General features: G+C 41.2%; 1 protein-coding gene across 13 annotated transcripts in view; it reads right to left on the reverse strand.

The window, feature by feature from the left end:
• The window catches only part of SGCD (sarcoglycan delta), a 376,562-nt gene that overhangs the window by 47,869 nt on the left and 308,060 nt on the right, over nt 1-20,633 (reverse strand). For all 13 annotated transcript variants that reach the window (XM_061456832.1, XM_061456830.1, XM_061456825.1 and 10 more), the window contains one exon: nt 1,519-1,606. In XM_061456832.1, coding sequence (XP_061312816.1) covers nt 1,519-1,606 — 88 coding nt within the window. The remainder of the gene's footprint in view (nt 1-1,518; nt 1,607-20,633) is intronic.

Raw genomic sequence — 20,633 nt, forward strand, 5'->3', positions numbered from 1 at the left:
GATCTGCGGCTCAAAGGCTGCAAAGAGCAGACCCCTTGGTTACAGACTGAGGCTGAACTTTGGAAAAGTCACCACCTAACAGCCCTGTGCAACTCAGTCCAATCCACAGACTCCCTGGAATATGGCACTGTGCAGGGCAGGGGACCAGCTTTGCATTAGCTTTGGCCATCTTCATGTCTGATTTCTCATTTCTCAAAAGACAAGAGAAATAATACCTGAAAGCCAGTGTTTTCTCATAGGCAGTTTCAAACTCCATCTATACACAGTGTTTTGCTGCACAGGTCATCTGTATTGGTATCAGGGCACACACGATCGTGCATGGCTCACACTACAGAAACGTGAGGCTATGCTGAGATCCCTGGAAACACTTCAGAACTCTTGCAGCCATTGTGAGAAAATCCAGTACTTTAAGTTTGATTTCCATCTTGCTAATTAACTGCCTCCCTACACATCACTGTGGCATGCACTACACGGGACCACCTCTTTGCTTTGCTCTGAAATCAAAGCTGCTGCTGAACGCAGAAATGAGCTCAATAACTAGAGCACCACACGGAGAGACATCACTGACCACATCCTCCCGAGCTCTCACGACATGGAGGTGCTTAAGTAACCAAATGCCCTCTGGAAAATACAGGGAGAACAAACAAACTGAACATGTTCATTCTGAAAGTGAGAATCAGGGACCTTGGGGTTGAATTTATTTCCTTCCTCCAGGCAATTTTCACACGTGCTGCTTAAATCACTGCTTACTGAAGCTGCATATTTAATTATTTAATGCTGTGACTAGAGGCCAAGATGTTATATAAGCAAACCAAACAACCCAATCTCATGTAGAAACAACATGTTTATGGATTACAGGCTCTGCCACACAGCAACACTTCTCCCGGCCCCCAGAAAAATCTCAATGTATAAATATCGATCCTATATCATGTACATAATATATATTACAATATATATAATGCATTAGGCTCTTCCAACCCAAATTACACGTGCATTCATTCAAAGGCTGCTGTGCACTGGGGATTTATGAGACACCCATTTTCCCATCAAACACACTCACACTTGAGAGCATGAGAGCATCCTTCAGCAGCAGAAGGGCACAGAGAGCTCTGAACTGCAAAGTCCCAGCCCAGCCACATTTAGTCTGTGGAGTTCCCAAGATCTTAGGCAAGTTAAAAGTGTCTCAGGAAAAGCCTGTGCCTGTTACAACAGAAATGTCAGCTTGCAGATGTTCTCCTTGACCCTGAAGTCTTACAACTAACCTTTCTGTCTCTACATTGGCTTTCAAATGAAAACAGTGGTCTGCTTCATTACCAGAAAGCATCAGCCAGCTGCCTCTCCAGCACGGCTTTCATGTACCTAGCTTTGTTTCTACAAAGTGGAGTGAAGTTTTCATTTGTACTTCATGAGAAACCTGGGCTCTCCTCCTGCGCATTGCCTAAAGCCAGCACAGCATCCCACAACACACCCGCTTTCATCCCTCCTTAGTTTTACCACACAGCTTTTTCCCCTCCTTACCTGTTACGAGGCGAGTAAGGACTTTAGTCTTCTCATTGAGGATGTTCACTGTCACATTTCTGGCAGACTGGAAGTACAGTGGGTTGCCCTGGAACAAGAGCATGAGAGTAAGCACGTGAGATGGGGGTTGCTGCCTGAGACCAGTCAGCTTGAGCTTGAACCTGATGCTGCAGGGCTGCTGTTAATGGCCCCAGCACTGGGTGTGTGGTTTAGGTGCAGGCCTACCCTGAATTAATTCTTATTGTCCAGGATAAAATCACAGTCCACACATCTGTTTGGCCCAGATAAAGTCCCAGAGACTAGCCTTATTTTAGGGATGGTTGGCTTTGACAGTATAAGCCAACCAACCGGTTATTTTGAAACATGCAGGTCATATGGGACCTGACCTAAGCTTCCCAAAAGTCATGGTGTTTTTGGAGGCTGGCTGGATGCAGCAGTGAATTTAGAGTCAAATCCGCAATATTACACACAGCTTCAGATGACTGTGGTGCCTACCACATGGCCATGTGAGTGAGCCATGCCCAAGGGCTGTGAACAAGAAAACCTTATTAACATGTAAAAAGTGCCTTTGATCTCAAAGCACTTATAAACCATGCAGCATGTGCCACCACCAGATTCCAGGTTGGGATGCCACCTTGCGACCAGACACATCCCACCGGCTCAGGAGATATACAAGGCATGAAGTCTTCCCCACTCCCAACTTCACCGCACAGAATTCTATTTAGTTTTCATTTCTATGCTGTAAATATACCTCTGAGAGAAGAGCCAGAGCAGCTGTTAACACACTAAGAATTCACACAACTACCTGGCAGCATCCACCTCAGGTACTTCTCCCACAGAGTGAAACCAAAGAAAACCCACAGAGAAAACCATCTGGCTCCTCCTGTGTGCAAACACATCCAAGACTCCCAGGAACTCGTGTTTTCCACCAGTCCACCCAGCTGGTTTCTCAGGGGCTATTAACCACCTACAGCACCAGCACAGGGTGACCCCAACTTAAATCAGCCAAAAATCTAATGTGCAAGGTGGAAATTCACTGCTGATATCTCTTAATAATGTCTAGAGCAGGCAGCTGATTAAATTCATCAACTGACTAAGCCATAGGATTGGCAGAGGGGATAAACTAGTGAAAAAATCAGCAAGAAGTTGAGCATTTTATGTCCATGTGCTTCTTCCACCAAAGCCTTTTTCCAGTGTTTTCAAATCTTACCATTAGGAATGAATAATCAGGATGGTGACAGAGGATCTTTAGGTCAGACGTGTTCTCCTTGACACCTGAATTTATAAGTATCATAACAAATATTTGCACAGATTTTTCTGGATCGTGGCAGAAGGGTTAGGTTGTTTGCATATAAACCAGAACGGGATCATAGGAATGCACTCATGGAAGCCCTGGGGTGCACTAGAGCTTCAAGGAACACTTCTAGCGATAAGTAAACTATTCCCAGCAGTGCTTGCAGAAAACAAACCTCAAAAAACTCAAACAAAACCAGCCCATATTTTGACCAAATATTCCCAATAGTCACATTTACTGCCTTAACTATTCATGCTGCATACACCCATGGGATCAGCCCTTCAGCAAAAAAAGGGGGAATGGGATTTATTTGATCAATTATAACAAGCATTATGGCTACATTCAGACTATTTACAACTAAATAAAAATAACAGAAAGAAAGAATTCTACTTAATAGTTCCCAGATCTTGGACAAGTTTCAGAAGCTTTTAAGTGTCTCTGTCTCCTCATACACTAAATGAGGACAAATCATCCTTATATACCTCTGTGATATGTTTGACGGCTTAGATAATATAGGATATGAAATTGAAATACGATTAATAAGAAGTAAGGAGCAGGGGTAATGACTCGTAATGATTTTGCTCTTTTTTATTCATTTTTATTTGTGATCTTTTAGAATGTAGGAATTTATGTTGGTTACTATTTCATGGTTAACAGCACAGAAAAACGATGGCTTCACTTGAATACCCACTTGCTCTGGTATTAATTCTCCACAGCCCTGATCAGGGACCTAATTTGAACACCCCAGTGATAGCAGTTTACTGCTACATTTTCATCTCGCAATTACAGATGAAGGATATTTTTAAAGGCAGACAGCTATAATCTGCACAATCTATCATAGGTGAGATCATAACCACTATAAACATGTCATATGAAGCACAGAAAGGCCATAATTTTGACTTGCAGTGTTTGACTTTTGTTTATGAAGTTATGCAAAGACCTAGAGTGTTTTGAAAAGTCCAAATTCAGCTAGGAATCATTCAATCCCCATGGCTTTGAAACTCTGTTACTGATCTGCTACCAGGAGATTGCACTACAGAAGTACTGAAAGATAAGCCAAGTAGTTAATATAAAAAGAGTCACAGGAAAGTTGCTGCTATCCACCTACGAAAGACTTAAAGTACATAATCAGACCTTGAAATGCTTATCCCAGCATAGTCATCTCATTCACTGATTCAGAGCTCAGATTCATGCAGCCTTCAAAAAACTGAATTTCCCTAATGGAAAAGTTATGTTTTTATTGGTCTGCAGGGAAGGAATATTTCAAGCACTTAATGCAATGCCTGCTCTCATTTCCATAATTCTTCTTCCATTAAGAAATGAAAAAGAGCTGAAAAAACCGTCCTCTTTTACTGAAAATTCTGCAGCTTTTCTGTCCATCATCTTCTGTTTACAAAGATAACAACAAGACATTTCTTATACATTGAACATTAAAAAATATTTCCTCTGTGCAAGCTTGGTGATGCCTGCCAGCTTCCTTCAATCACACAGGAAAAAATAATTATAGTATTAAAAAATTCTTAAAATACTTAGGAATTATAACTGAAACGACAAAACCTTCCACTTTCATGCTGTCATGAGACAAAATTAAATATGCTGATGCACATAAATGGAAATCTAGATCAATACGGCATCGTCACCAAAATAAAAATGATTATGGAGTGAAGTAATATTTTCATAAACTGTCATAACACTTGATAGACCTAGAGTTAGAATGCAATAAATAAGTACACCTGACTCTAATTATAACACTGTAAGTATGAGACACATCACATTTCTGAAATCTAACATGCAACAATCCATTCCTAAATCTTTCAAATAAATAACATTAAAGGAATAAATGCATTTTACTCTTGGAATTGATGCAAAGAAAATGGAAGTGAATAGAAAACTGGGTTAAACGTTCTTCTGAGTACAGAAAAGTAGGGAAAATAACCGTCTTCTCTTTGTCTACCTGTTTCTCTCCAAAAGGTTTACCTGTGTTCCTCAGAAAAGTACATTTGAGATAAAATACATCTAATCTCTCTGATCACACTACAACCCAGCAGATTTCACTGCCTGCATGGTATCTGACATACTGAGAAATCTCTTTCTCTGTCATTTGTTCTTTGTCTCATCACAAACATGACAACAAGGTTTCCCCCACGCTCCTCAAGAGTAAATGCTGCTGCCAACCCACACACTGCCCCAACTTGCTCTTTATGCCCACACTCAGCTGTTATGACTTCAACCTCTTGATAAGAACCCTCTGTTAACTGTGTTGCATTAGAAGAGTCCCAGTTGCCTTCCATTTTAGCCACCCCATTACACTGCACTGAACTACAGCCTTTAATTTAACTTACGCAACTGCGCAGATTAAATCAGTGGTCACTTTCCTTCCAACACTATTTTTCGTTATTGTTCCTTTCCAGTGGTTCCTTTGATTATGTGGCTGAAGAAACTGAGGTAGAGACTTCAATGGGACTAGGATGCATTTCATTTTTTTTCCCTTCTGTTTTCCTCTTTGCTTCTGATTTCTTTCAAACATTTCCCTTGCAGGACACCAATGGAGGATCCCATCCTGCTCTGGGCTGCAGCTCCATTTCTAGGGGCAGGTGAAGCTGGGATCTTTTATGGACTCTTTGGGCTGGTTATGTACTTCCAGCCCACCACGAATCTCCTATTCATCTCTGCAGGAAATCCCACATAGTAAATACATCATTCTGACTCTTCCTCCAGCCTCTCATTAACCTAATGGCTTAACTATATAAATTACAGACTCACAAAAGAATTTGCCACAGCTATTCAACATATTAAAACACTGGACATATGCAGCAGCAAAAGAAGGTTAAAAGTGCAAAACCATGTCAAAACAATATAGCTTGTTTCCTGACTAAGCAGCGAGGTATCCAGTCAAACACAGAACACAAAAGGTATCTGTTGGCTGATTTTTTGCTAGGTTAAACACATGGCAAAACAAGTCCTAACAGCTCAATAGCTGCTTCCTTTGGCTGGCTTTGGAAGAGATGCTAAAAACTCAGAGACTAAACCAGAAAAAGCACTTTGACTGACAACCTTAATTTGCAGCTGGAGCAATCCCAAATGCTGGCTTTAAGGAAATTCAATACTTTAACACATGTCCTTACACTGTTCTAGGGAATTATTAAAAAGTATTTGGAAATCCTTTCAAATTTTAAAAGGCAATTTTAAAATAATGCATCACAGTCAATGTGTTTGTAAATCAGATGGTCATACGGAGCTTGATTTGATCCTGTGGATTCAAACACTTCACACAGGAAGTGCAAGTGAAACTTGTGGAAATAATGAAAATGGTGGATTTCCTGCAGGCTTGACAAAGTAATGGGAAAAACTAACACATTAAAGCTTAAGCTTTAATATTTCCAGGGTGGCAAGAAGTAGTCCATGGAAAAGCCACTGAGAGCACCATTCTCCTGCTCAACTGTACTTTTTGCTGACATTAGAGAAAGCAAAACTGCTCTGTAACAGCTGGGCTGTCAGAGGGCACTTGACTTTTTAACCCTTACTCTGTCAGTTTTGGTCAGTTGACACACATGCTTATATTACTATCCCTGACCCAGTTTTGCATGTTCCCGTATGAACTTGCTCATGGGGACTGGAGCATCTCTCTTTTGCAGGAAGGCTGAGAGAGCTAAGTTTGTTTAGCCTGGAAAAGAGATGACAGAGAGTGGAGCTTGTCAACACATACAGACACCTTAAGGGCGAGGGTGCATTTCTTTCCCCCACTCCTGCCTTGAGAGCAGAAACTCCTGTGGGGAGTGTCTCATGCTTGAGAACCTCAGAGCTGCCCCCATAAAACAGAGAGGAAAAATTCAACAAAAAGCCTTCAGAATCGGTAACCAAGGAACTGGCACCACCGTGAATCACAGCAAAGCTCACCAGGACACTGTACAGACACTGCACACCTATGGAAAAGCAAGCAGATGAAACACTGCACAGCATCTATCTTTGGCTGTGAAGACAAACTTGGGAGTATCTAGTGAACCTCGTATCCAAGATCCCACCTGGAAGACCAGCCTGGCCTTCGTCTATGACAACAGAACATCTAGACTGCATGCTGAACTTGCAAGCCAACTGTTACCATTTCTATTTATAAAGTAAACCCTATAGCTCTTCCGCCTCCTCTTTCTAATCTAGCTCACCACAGCAAGAATAGGATTTTGCACAGAAGCCTTCTAGCACCAAAAATGTTAATCATGTAGCTAAATCCCTAGGTGTTAGATTGAAAACACCCCTTAGTATGATTTGAACTTACTTTTTGTTGTTTAATCACTGAATCTCTTTTGATCTTGATTTTGTCCTTCAAACAGTGTAATATAATGTTAATGCAACCAAATTCTTTTTCAGTAAAACTTCCGATTTGACAATAAAAGATTTTCACAGAATGAAAGCAAACCATACATGGAATTGGCAACAAACAGATTAAAACATATGCTACAAAATGTCCCTGAATGTGCTATATTTGCGCCTAAAAATGATCACTTTTAGGAAGGAGGCAATAGGTCCAGTGCAGAGATAACAAAATGCAGTCCGCATCCTCTTCTTCCAGGAAACAAACTATTCAAAAGAGTAATGAGCCCAGATCATGTAACCTGGATCAGTAACAGAGCAGATGCAGCCCTGACCTTCAACTGACACTTAAAGACATAAGAACAGTATCATGAGCTAACTTCATGTGCTGTGTTCCAATGATACACTTCACATTGCCATGAAGCTCGGAAAATACTGTGGTCCTACCCAATGTGATGTATTTTAATGGCATAGACAGTGCACATGTTGGAGTTTTAATTATTGCAGTTTTAGATTATAAATGGCCATGCCAGCACTCCCCCCCCCCCAGCATTTCCTGAAGTTAATTTTAATAACAATAGAAACAAAAGGTAAACTTCCCACTGTTGCATCAAAGAAGTTCCATCTCTAACTCTTTAAAGTGCAAAGAAGGCAGGTCTGTGATGTGAGATCTATATGACTGGGTTCTGCTCTTGGATAGCTAGCCAAGGGGGTCTGTAGCCATTAAAGTGATTTATTTCTGGCAATCTGTGAGTTTCTCTCTTTAGAAGAATACCTGTAATAATCTCATGAACACGGTGCTTTGAGAGTGGCTGCACCTACAAGATGCCTCATCAGCTGCTTTGCAGCTGAAATTCTTCTGAAAATTAAATTACACCATGTCTGCTGACATTACAAACACCACCAAAGAGACTTCCAAGACATTGTATCTGCCTCGACTTCTCTGCTCTTTTCTTTTATACTTCATTGACTTCTGCAGAAAACCACAGATGACTTGAAACTGACATACACATAAAAATAAAATGCAATTGTGCATGCTGGAGTTTTATTCAGTATCCATGGGGGTAGGAAAACTGGATTTGTAATGTCTGAAGGCTGCTGCACATGCACAAAACTCTGTATTGATAGGACTGAACTGAGCATTATTGGCTTTGGAAAAAAAACGATGCATTAAAGCATGCTCAGCACCACGAGTCCTCTGGCAAGATACCCTCAGAAAAAACAGTGAAAAACAGCTGAAATGAAGAAAACAGCACAACTTGTCAAATACTTCTGAAAACACTTCAAGCACTTCACTGCACTCAAGAGTTCACCCAAAGATGTTATACTGGAGTTGGTTAAATGTGTGCTTTGCATCACTGAGGAATGGCTCTCCCAAACTAAGGACTCAAGAAAATGTAATGCTCTTAAACAAGAGAACAGCAGTCCCAGGTTTTCAACATGTTGATCACTACGACCAGTAAAAATCAACCAAGTATTCAATAATCGCTTCAATTTACTTGACTTCTCCTGCAGAAATACCAAACAGCAGTTGTTGCTCAATGGCAGCTTGCACTGATCTGATCCTTGGCTATAGGAGGTGTTGTAGCAGCGGGACTATGGATTTGTGCTGAGTTACAGCCTATTTTCTGCCTTGGGCTATCCTAGTTACTGTCAGAGTCCAGTGGTGACAGATCTCCTACTGAAGAGAACACACTGTAGAAAGGCACAGGACCATAGGGGAGAGGGAGGGAAGAGAAGAGAGCTCTGCTGGGGTTTAAAATATTCTAAATCATCCAATATATAGCTACTCCACTGCTCATAACTTTTACTCCAGACAAGTGTGCAGACCTCTGTTCCGGTGTGTTCATTTTCATGGCCTTTCTGGTATACCTACTGCCTGCCTTAAACATCTTTCGAAACTGCTGGTAAATCATACCTCACTATCTATAAAACCCACTTGGAGACGATATTAAGATTATACAGAACTAGTAATTTCTGAGTTACTTTCTCATACTACCAACATTACCTGGACCATAGCACAACCAGATACATTTAGAAGCTAGGGTAGTTAGTGAGGTCAATACACATTTAAGAGTACATATGGATAATTCTTAAGAAAGCCACTCTGAATGCAGCAAAGACATTTGGGTTCTACAATGCTCACAGAACCTTTTAGGCATTCTGTTACTGCACTGCATAATGCCAAGTTACATACCCAGATACTTTTCTCCAAGAAGGCTAATAACATGCCTATCTCTGAACATCACTTTGAAATTATAGCTTTCCTTTGCTGCATGTCATGGATCGCTTACTCCTTGTATTAGATTATAAATGGCCATGCCAACTTATGTACAGCACGAAACATAGGCAAGATCCTAGCAGAGGCCCCTGGTGTTACAGAAATTCAGTTGCTGCTAATAAGAAGGAGGGAAAACATTTCCATCTGTTTGGATCAGGAAAAAGAATTCATGTCTCTGATTCATCTGCATCCATATGCTGATATGTAGACAATACTTACGGATGCATAGACATATTGCGAGGTAGCCAGCAATAGAAACCAAATCAATCACAGATCACAGCATGTGATTTGCCTAATTATGAGTAATACCTCACATTTTTTATCTACGCAAAAAGCACTTTGTGAATGAGCAGATGGCACTGCTATGGGATGGCACCATCCTCGACAGTTGCAGATGCAGAGCATTTACACAGCACTCTGAAAAAATGACACAACACAAGCTGCTTCCTGGGAAAAAGATTCAAATTGAACAAGTGTCACCAAACAAAATACGCGTATTTATTGATGTTCTGAACTTATCTGATCCAGCCTCTCTCCTAAAATCAAATACATAGGCGCAGGACAGGGAGTGATGCTATCTAGACATCATTAAAGTCTCTTAGATAGAACTGCCACGTGAGCTGCCTAGCACAGAAGCAGAGATGCAGACCCAACCCGCAAACAATTTAAATCCACACAAGCAGAATCAATAGGAAGAAGCCCTGCAGAAAAAGCAATTAGACTGCAAAAGCAACTATATTACAGCATGGTTACGGCTGAGAGGCAGGACGCAGAAGTCCATCCTCACTTCTGTGATTACCCAGTGGAGTTCTTTCCAATGCATCTGGCCTGTGAAATGACAAGGTTCAGCCTGGACATGTTCCTGCAATCAAAGTGTTTCTGTTTCTGGGCTTCTACTGCAATTATAAGGCTCTTTTTTATGAGACCTGTCCTTCAGGTTTTGTGTGCTCTGTAGGCAAATGAGGGTCTGTGCATCAGGAAGCAGGTCTGAAGGACCCAGTGTGCTCTCCTTTTCAATAGCTTCATGGGAATAATAATCTCATTTCCTGGATCTGCAATTATTTATTCATTGGAGACTGTGCACTTGCCACTGTACAAGACACAAAGAATAATCATCTGACTATTCCTGGTGATAGAAAATTCAGGTTTTCTATTCAAATTCTTGCCTTTATTTCTGGTTTGTCTGCATATTTTTTTTTTCCTGAGCTGCTGTAAGCACACACACTGGTGTGACAGGTTTGGAGCAGATATAAAATGATTGATGAAAACCACATTTTGGCCTTATTATGGGAATATTTATTGTAGAAACACACTCCGTTAACTCTGTAGGGGCATATCTGGGAAAATAGGAAGAACAGAAAAGAAAGGCTGGGCCCACAATTGTACCTCTGATACCAAAGTAATTTGATCTGCTTTAACCATGATACAGGGTTATGGAGTCACAGAAACATTTGCACAAAGTGGTTTTGAATTGCTTTCATCTAACCACTTTGTTTCTTCTGCTGAAATGATCAATACTCGGCTTTAAGGATGCTCTGTTGGTCTACAGGACTCGAGAGAGGCTGCCCCGCAGGAATAAACACAGGGACCAAATTCTGACCTGCAGTGCCGTAACAGTTTATAAGTGAGTTAGTGTCAGACAGGAGCTGTCTCAGAGAGGAAGAACTGCAAAACTCCATCCATCTCGGGGAGGCTAAACATCTAACAGCCAAGGAGCTAGTACACTTGAAAAGGTAAAATGACAGATGCAGCTAAGCATGTGACATGAAATTGGATTGATCTGGATGAAAGATGCTAAATCGTGCTGGACATTGCTACAACAAAGACATGTACCTACAGAGATAACATGACAGCAAAGGTCTGATCAGTAGGACAATTGCAAGAGCAGGAGTAGGGTGCTCTGTGTTGGGATTTGATTGTATCTTGTGGCTGCCATTCAACAGACGCTCTTGAGTATGTGCTTCAGGGTGAAGAGAGGAGAGAACACCACAGGGTATTGCCATGGTACAAGCCAATGAGCAAAAAAATACATCCCTAATCAACACCACTGGGGAGCTGGGGAGCGGCATTTTAAGAGATGCCAGGCTCACAGAAAAAGCAGCAGATGCTTTTTCCATGCCTGGAAGAAGACAGGAATGTTGTTTTGGGAAATGGTGAGCAATGGCAAAAGCAGAAAAAGAGATTAGCATGTGTGAAGGTAAAATAGAGCACAGGAAGGCACAGAAAAGCCAAGGACCCTGACTGCTCTTTGAGCAACCAGCAGGGTGGCTCAGCCTGCTTGCCTCCACTTTTAAACAGAAGCATTTGCCTCCTGATGCTTTTATTCCTGAAGTTCTTTCAAAACTCTGGAGGCACAAACGTGGTCAGTGAAGATGCCTGACCAGTGGTTCCTGCCAGGAAAGGGCTTGTGTGTTCCTGTTCTACCTCAGCTAAGCTTCCCAGAATGCTGCATAATAGATAAAGTTGCAGAAAGAAACAAAAAGCCTGCTGCTCTCACAACTGTGTACCAACATCAAGGTTCATCATTTACAAATAACTGCTGGGATCTCAAGGAAACATACATAGCAAAAGTCAGCTTGCAGTAGGAGCTGGGGATTTCAAGAGGTAGCGGAACACAAGTGAAATATTTTGGCTTGAAGCAACAGTAAACATGCAATAGAAGGTGCTTCTCAAGCCATCAGCATTGCATTACATATGTGCCATTGCCCTGTGTGACCTTTACTTCATTTACACAGTGAAGGATGCTCTGCAAAAACCCGGAGGACAGAGCCTGCTCTGAACACTCCACCCCAGGAAGCATCAGAGGAAACGTGTTCAAGTTCATGCCATCAACCCACCATCTTCCAGCCATGGCTCTTTGGAAATCAAGTCACTAAATCAGCTCAGGTCAGTCACTTACTCTTGACCTTTTACAGCAATTGCTGTGCGTTTGGATTATAGATTATTTGGCTATTCACTGTGCGGCTTCACCGGTGTGTACAACACAAGCGAATTTGCTTAAAGGGAAAGATGAACTGCTTGAAGGTGATGAACAGCTATGCCCACTTTGTACTTTTAATCTGCAGCGTATACCTAGGAAAATCATGACTTTAAGAAAAATAATGAGTCATTCATACTCTTACAGATCAACCTAATCAAAACAAAGGCAAGAGCTTTTGGTTAAGGAGCTGAAAGCCTTGCTGGAGAGATACGCTTTTTCTGTCAGACAAATGACCTCTCTTTTCCCTTCAATCAACCTGACTGCTGTAATTTTACTTACTTCTCTGCTTTTAAATATTGATGTCTTACAAAGCTTCTCATTGGAAAAAAACGCATCTTACTCTATGCTGCCTTGTCAGATCACATCAAAGACGAAGGCTCAGCTTGCGTTAGTACTTGGAACAGAAGACTTTCCAGGCACTGTGAAGAGTGACTCAGTCAACAACAAGCTTCTCTCCAAATCAGTAGCCACCAATTCATGATGCCATGAGCAGTGTTTTGCAGCTGCTGCTGGTTTCTTAGCAGAGAAACAGAACTCAGACGTTAACCACTTTTATTCATTAAATCCAACCCTTGTCTAAATCAAGAAAGAGACAATGGAATGGTATATTATTTTGCTCAAGAAGAAGCAGGGCATCAGGCTGTAGCTGGAAAGAAAGAGTAAGAAGCATAGATCATAAAAGCAATTTTCTAGCAATTCCCTAGTTTTAGACTAGAAATTAAGAATCCAGCAAAGCATCCTGCACCAAGAAAACAGCAAATCTTGGCATGCATTTACTCACCATTTTCATAAAGAGACAGTGCTTTGGAGATAAACTTTTAGTACTGCTGTAGTTGAAATAAACTTTAAATAAAATCTTCCCCTGTACACTATAAAGAAGAACTTTCCAAAGGAAGATGTGTGTCTATCCTTGGAAGGGCTGTATCTGGGGGAAGCTGGATGGCAGCAGCACTGTCCAGCTGATGTTATCTGAGGAACCTGAGTGATGAGAAGGCAAAAGCTACGGATGCTTCAGCTCCACTTTTGCTCAGGGAAAATTTAAGGCTTGAAAGTGAGGAATCTCCTGCTATTATATGTAAGGATGACAAACAAGGATCATGCCCTGATGGACAAACAAGGAAGAAATACTGTGAGCTGAAACACCTTGAGTTTTCTTTCTGTCCCATAGGTTATTCTCTTTCAGAGAGAAATGAGAAGCAGACTCCCTGCTAGCACTTTGTACAACCTGTCTTAGAAAATTTTAAGGCCAGACTGGAAGCAAACCTAGAAAGTTCACTGGACTCAGAATTACAGCAAATCAAGAGGAAATCAACAGACCTGTAACATTCTATACAGAAAACCTGCAGTCAAAAATGAAAAAAGAAACAAACAAAAAAGGGCACCATGGAAACTGCTCTCCTTCAGCCTCAAGGACAACTTCTTACTGTATCAGCTTTTGTTTGAAAATATCTGCCAGCTTTATCACCAGACTCCTTTACACCTGGGGCATGGGATCTACGAAAATGAGCATGCACACAGGCACAGGATCCCTCATACCAATCTTAAGCTGCTGTAGGAGCAAACAAGCAAGCCGGTTTGCTCACCCTCATCCCCATCTCCTGTCCCACACTTTATCTACCTATTGACAACATAAAACCTTTTAGAGCAAAAGACAGTCTCTGTCCCCATGTTTGTACAGAAACCAGCATGACGGATGCCTGTCAGTGGCTTTGCTCCACCACACACATGTAGTATATGGAGAAATTATAGGGCATGATCCAGCAAAGAACACAACATACGCCCAACTCTATGCATGCGAATAGCCTTTCTGACGTCAATGAAATTACTTATGCCTGTAAATTATGCACATAATTAAGTATCTGGTTGGACTGAAGCCTAAATCAGTGATTCACTGACAGTCAAAATGCCTACCTCTGTGACTACATTTATAGCCACTTTTATCACACACATACAGTAGTGTCCTGCACTCCAACACTCTGCCACTAACGTTGGAGTGGACTCCCCCTTTCTGAAATGCTGGTGTACATGGGAGCAGATGACCAGGCATCGCCTCAGACAAACAGAAATCAGAAACAGAGGTGTTCCAACCAGGCAGATGTTAACAGCCAAAGAAATCACATTTTTCCTTTCAAAAGCAGCAAGTCACTTTTCTAAAGACTCTCAACCAATCTGCCCTAAAAGAAGAGCAGCAAATTGAGAGTTGTTCTTGTTTTTCCCTGTGTTCTTCTTTCTCCAAATCCAGTATCTCTCATTTAAAAACTGAACAATCAGAGAAACTTTTATTACTAGCATTGCAGCTGCTAAATGAAATGTGGAAGGTCTGTCTTTCCTTTCCTGTTGCAAATCAAAGAACACACAAACTGAACTGTCTGTAAAACTAATTGTGTGTGCCTACACTTCCTAATGACAGCACAGCTTGCCTTATAAAATACGTAACTGTTGCTGAAATAGTTTTGATCAACTGAAGAGTTGCAGAAGTGTTTGCTGCCCTATGGTAAGAAGACATGAAGACCTGTTCTTGAGGCTTCCTGGAAATATCAGAAAAACCTTTTTCTTTATAATTGGATCTTGTTATTTGTCTTTTAGTGATTCCTTCGTCTATTTGTCTCTATCTTCTCTCCATCCATACTGTAAGAAGTTTTATTTCTTTTTCATTTTTAGTATTAAGAAGTTGGTTTTGTATTTCAGCCTCTCCAAAGCAGCCAGAGTCCTGACTGTCAGCAGTGATGTCTAGACGCAGTAAATCCTTAAACTCAAGGCCTTCGCCCTTGAGAGAGAAATGCAGCACTATACGATTGCAAACATTTTCCCCTGAGCAGTTTCCGGTGCTTTGTGAGGCTTACTTCTTTCTGAGGCTACAGCTTGTTAAGATGAAATTTGGACCAAGTTTTGACTTGAGAATTCAAGGCTACTCTACGAGTATGTTCAATCCCATGGGCTGGGCTGGGTCAGCTGTAGTCAAGTACCAGCAGAGCTTCTCTTTTAACCTGTCCAGCAATAGTCAGCAACAGAAACCCCATGATCCATCAGCTGACTGATGTGTCCCCCAATAAGCCCCCTGTGCTTTTTGTTTTAAATATAAGATAAAATAAGTAAATATAGTAAAATAAGTACATAAACATAAAATAAACATAGTAAAATCATAGAATCATAGAATAGTTAGGGTTGGAAAGGACCTTAAGATCATCCAGTTCCAAACCCCCTGCCATGAATGCTCCATCCCTGGCAGTGTTCAAGACCAGGCTGGACAAGGCCTTGGGTGATATGATTTAGCGCAAGGTGTCCCTGCCCATGGCAGGGGGTTGGAACTGGATGATCTTAAGGTCCTTTCCAACCCTAACGATTCTATGATTCTATGGGCAGTGACACCTCAAACTAAACCATCTCATTCAAGGCTTTGTCCAACCTCGTCTTGAACACTGCCAGGGATGGAGCATTCACAACCTCCCTGGGCAACCCATTCCAGTGCCTCACCACCCTAACAGGAAAGAATTTCCTCCTTATATCCAATCTAAAAAATAAGGTCATGTATAGCTCCTGAAGGTTCAGAAGCCTGTAAGGGTACTGAGAAGCCACAATAAATGGCTAATTAGGAAAAACGAGCCTCACGGCAGCTTCGCAGTTAATCCATAGAGGTAACATTCAAATTCAAGATGCCAAATGAAACAGACGCTAGGAGAGTGGTGCATATCCAAGGAAGGCAAGAAACTACCTGCCAAATTCATTCAGCTCAGCAATTTTTAATTTCAACTTTGAAATTAATAATTGCACATCTTTTCTTTTTCCTCTTGGGGGAATAAGTTAAATCAAATGTTTATTCTATTCTTTTAGCTTCTAGTGCCTGCACTCCTGTCTCAAGGCTCATGATTCAGTTGAAAACATGATGCTGGCTGATTATGCTGCAACATTAGTGTAGAAATACAGCCCCACTACAAAACTGAGCCCCACTGTCCTCCTCTTCCCAGCTGAAACGCAGAAGTTTCCGGGATCATGGTAAAAATGCAATGCAAAAGCTTAGAGACCACAGAGCATCCAGGCTTAGCCCAGTGGCTCACTTTTACCTATGCTGCACATCACTTGTCTTTATGACTGCAGAGTCCAGCTGCAAATGTTTAAAAAACTAAGAGGAGATGGGAATCGGATCAGAACAGCAAAACAAACACATGATGTGAATGGCTCCCCTCTCCTCGCACAACCAGCTCAAGCAGAGGAATTTCACCTGTCAAAGGGAAAAAGCCAAACACATTGGGAGATCATTTGGGAAATTCTCCATCTCCTTTATGTTTAGCTTCAGAGCTGTTAACTATTCTGCATGAATTCCATGGCCCAAACTCTCTCCCCAGAAGGTGAAAACCAGTGACTATGAAGTGCTTATTCAGCTTAGGGGTTCAGACACTTCTGCAATGACCGTATCGGGTTTTCTGGACACAGAATCGCCACTGATGTTAGGGTACACACATACTGTCCCTGGAGTTAGTTCAGAGGTGTACCCATGATGAAAATATAGACAAAAGCTGAGGTAGGTAGCCCACTTGGCACGGCTGATTGACTTTAATAGGTGTTGATTACACTGCTCATATTGCATGAAATTAAAAAGCTTACAAATGTTATGAGCCATTACCCTTCCATTTAAGAGAGCTTATGACAAGTTAGCAACATTTAATGAAATCCTTTTCAAAATGCCATAGGCAGAGCCTCCATGAGATTTTGCTTTGAAATGCAACTTGTGGAGTTATTTCAAAGTTTGTTTACTTCAGAGCTCCCTCTCTTGCTCTTCTTTGGGATATTGGGATTTTGCAGCTGGCGGGATACTTCAGCTCCCTGCTGTGCTCTCCGTGTGAGCCACATAACAGCTGATCATTAGATAAACAAAGGGGAATAAACAAAGCAGGATTTAATTCTGATGTTATTGGAAGTCCCCCTTCAGCCAGCCTAAAAAAACCTCCTTCAAAACTCAAAGCTGAGAGATTTCAGGCCAGTTTTACTATGAAAGTAAAGGGAAATGTTTTCATAGTTGCTGTAAAATTTACTTAAACTTCCACCTTTTCAGCACACTGGAAATATCACAGAGCCACTAACTGCCTCCGAAGTGCTGGGGCAACCAAGGTGCAGTCTGAAGTAGGCTTTCTGGATTTTATTGCTTAAGAATGAAATTTATCAAGAGGAGAGCATATCAGTTTTATAAATCCCATTGGACCCTCACAGCCTACTGCCATATGCGGACTCAAATCTGATTTGGATGGCAATGGCAACACCATCCCTGCATCAGGTGAGGAGGCTTCTGCCAAAATGATGCCTTTTGCAACTTGCTCAGCTGCTTCTGTTTGGTTTTTACTGTTTGTCCCGCTGACTGCCAGCTCTCCTCTCTGCTGATAGCTGTCAGGCAAGCAGGACTCAAACTGACCAAACTGAGAGTCACATTTATAGCAAAAGCACACTGGCACAGAATCAAATGACAAGGTTATCTGGAGCAGTGCCACAGCGACTGCTTAACAAGCCCTATAGGGAGAATAAGAGCTCGCCAGGCACAGCTGCAAGAAGCTTGCAGAAATCTTGTTCTTCTTTTTTCCTTTAATTATCAGGGCTTTTAAACAATATTTCAACATCTGCTGCCAAAACTCAACCAAGGAGCAGCAAGCTATGAAGATGCACTTAGAGGAAGCAACATGCTTCAGAAGTCGACCTCAGATAGTGTGAGTTTTTCCTACACAAAGCTGCAATGCACCTGAACTGCCCCAGAGGCCAATCCCAGGGGACCAACATCTCTAAGAGCTGCCAGGAGCTTTTACAGGCTTGTCTGTATCGTGAAAAACAAGAAGATTCCTCTCTTCTTTGAAGAATTGATCACTGAGGGAATAGTTAAACACTGGGAGAAGTAATGGCCAAAGAGGTGGTGGGAGTGTGTAGGGACTACTAAGTGACAGCAGCACTGTGAGACAAGCTTCATTTCCACCGTGTGATGGTTTCAGTGAGCATGCTGAAATCCTGAGGCGCTTTGCTAGACCAAATCATCAGGAACTAATTCGATATCCTTTTATTGCTCTGTAAATTCTGACAAAGGAAGAAAATGAGTTATTCTGTCTCCTTCCTCAAAATTATAGCAGCCTTTTTTCATGCTATCTAACTAAGCCTTTACTGAAAGCTGGATTTCTACTACACAGTTTGAGCATAATACAAAGTTACAATTATCTTGCCATTTACACTGCCTTTCCTCATGGGTTAATATAGCCTTTTAATCCAAATTGGTATGTTACATTGCTTACAAATATGTATTTATGGCCATGGGCAGGTATGCCTCATTGTGGGCACATGTCACTGTTTAATCCAAATACATGGTTTATTGTTTTTCAGTGTGTATTTTTAGCTCTGAGTCAGGCAGACCTGCAGAGCAAACAATACAAAAGAATACATCCATTACAGAACTGCTTCTCTGCTTTAAAATTATACCACTCTTCTTCCAGACCCGAGACAAGTACATTGGCAAAATCATTATTTATCACTCTTAAAAGCTTCCTTTAAGATTTTTATCATTCAAATAATGGCTGGGAAAATACAGACGAGTATATTTTATGCACTTGCTAGTCTAACTTTAATACTGATGAGAACTTACTAAACCCCTAAAGGGAACGGCAGTTACTAGCCCTAATTCACAACTGATTTTTTTTAGTCCAAACCCTGAATTTTTTAGGCCAAACAGATGCCCTTGCCTCTGCCACTTGCACATAGCCACTACTTATTTGGTACAGCTTCCAATGTGACCGTTCCAACACTCTGAATGAGGAGACTGCTCTCAGTTAGGCACTCACTGGCCCAGTGAGTCGGATATGGACCTCTAACATAATCCAAATAAAGTAATAATAACAACAATAATGATAAGACACTGTACTTTGCTTCAGGCTTTTTTGGGGGGGGGTATAGGAGTCTTGTTTTAAATTCTTTTTTCAGTTGATGAAAAACAATGGGAAGCAAACCTTCAACATGAAACCAGCAAAATACAATAAGAGATCTCTTTTAAAAGAAACTTAAAACCACCTCCAAATCTGTTCAGTGAATTTTGCCATCACTTATACCTCTGCAGCAACAGAATAGCTTGGAGCAACCCCAGACAGCAGAGGACAGATAAGAAGGTTGGTGCCCATGTTTCCATCTGTGTTTCCAGACCCACCCATCAGTATGAGAGTCTTCAAGAGCTGAATGGCAGGACCCCAATCGAGAGCTTTATACTGCAAAAAGTATTTGCCAGGCAAATTCATACTCTTGTCTTTAAAATGATTCAGGGTAAGAAAATTGAAACTCAGGTGCAAACATTTGCAAACTGAGGTTTATTTTTCTTTCTATGTACTTGAAGTGAACATTGAAAAGGCAAAAGCATCCTAATCCTATCATGACAATGTCTTTCTCTGCTTTCTAAAGATGGGATTATCATCTCATTGGCTGTCACACAGCTCCTGAGAGAATTCACTTGATTTTCCTGTATAATCACAGCACAGGATTTTATTTCTGTTGTTATTGGAATGGAAAATGCACATAGCCTGTTCTCTCTCTTCCCCCTTTTAAGTTACTTACAGACCTGGATGTCACAAGCTTTAGAACACTTCAATTGCACTAAGACAGCTAAATCTGTGCTCACTGTAAGTTTCAAGCAACCTGCTTGTTAGCGGCTCTTCTCAACAAAGGCAGGAAAGTTTCCAGCTTTATATCTCTACTCAAATTCAGGCAATGAAGACTGAAGACCACAAAACTGTTGCCATTGCTTTCCAGCACATAAAATTAACAATTTGTGCCACTGCGTACAACTTTCAGTCAAAGTTTGTCTGATTTATAAGCAAACAGATGGTTCATACAGTAGTCCACAATAAATTACAACAGTTAGAAAGACAGCTACATTTTGAGAGTGACAGTGCAGCTGAGCTACAGATGGGTTTATAGATGACCCTTCCAATTTTTAATAATCTCCATAATTTATCTGCAAGTAAAGAAACGTGAGCATTCTTAATGCACCTTCTTCACTAAGTAAAAATCACTTTTATTTACACAGGCAACACTTCACGGTCCAGTTAACTTCTTAATTAAAAGCAGCAAGATGTTCATGTTCCATGCAAGTGGCATGGAAAATATTATTTAGTGTGCAGTATGTTCAGCTGCGAGCTTAAAATGCTCTGAACACTCCTGGAAAAGGGAATGCACCTATCTCATTTATTTAAAACAAAACTACAAGGGTGCAAACACTGCTACCACAGTTACTATTCATT

This window comes from Pezoporus flaviventris, unplaced genomic scaffold, assembly GCF_033815535.1.
Source record: "Pezoporus flaviventris isolate CSIRO_AGI_PZ_B2104156 unplaced genomic scaffold, CSIRO_AGI_Pfla_v1 ptg000023l, whole genome shotgun sequence".
Classification (NCBI taxonomy): Eukaryota; Metazoa; Chordata; class Aves; order Psittaciformes; family Psittacidae; genus Pezoporus; species Pezoporus flaviventris.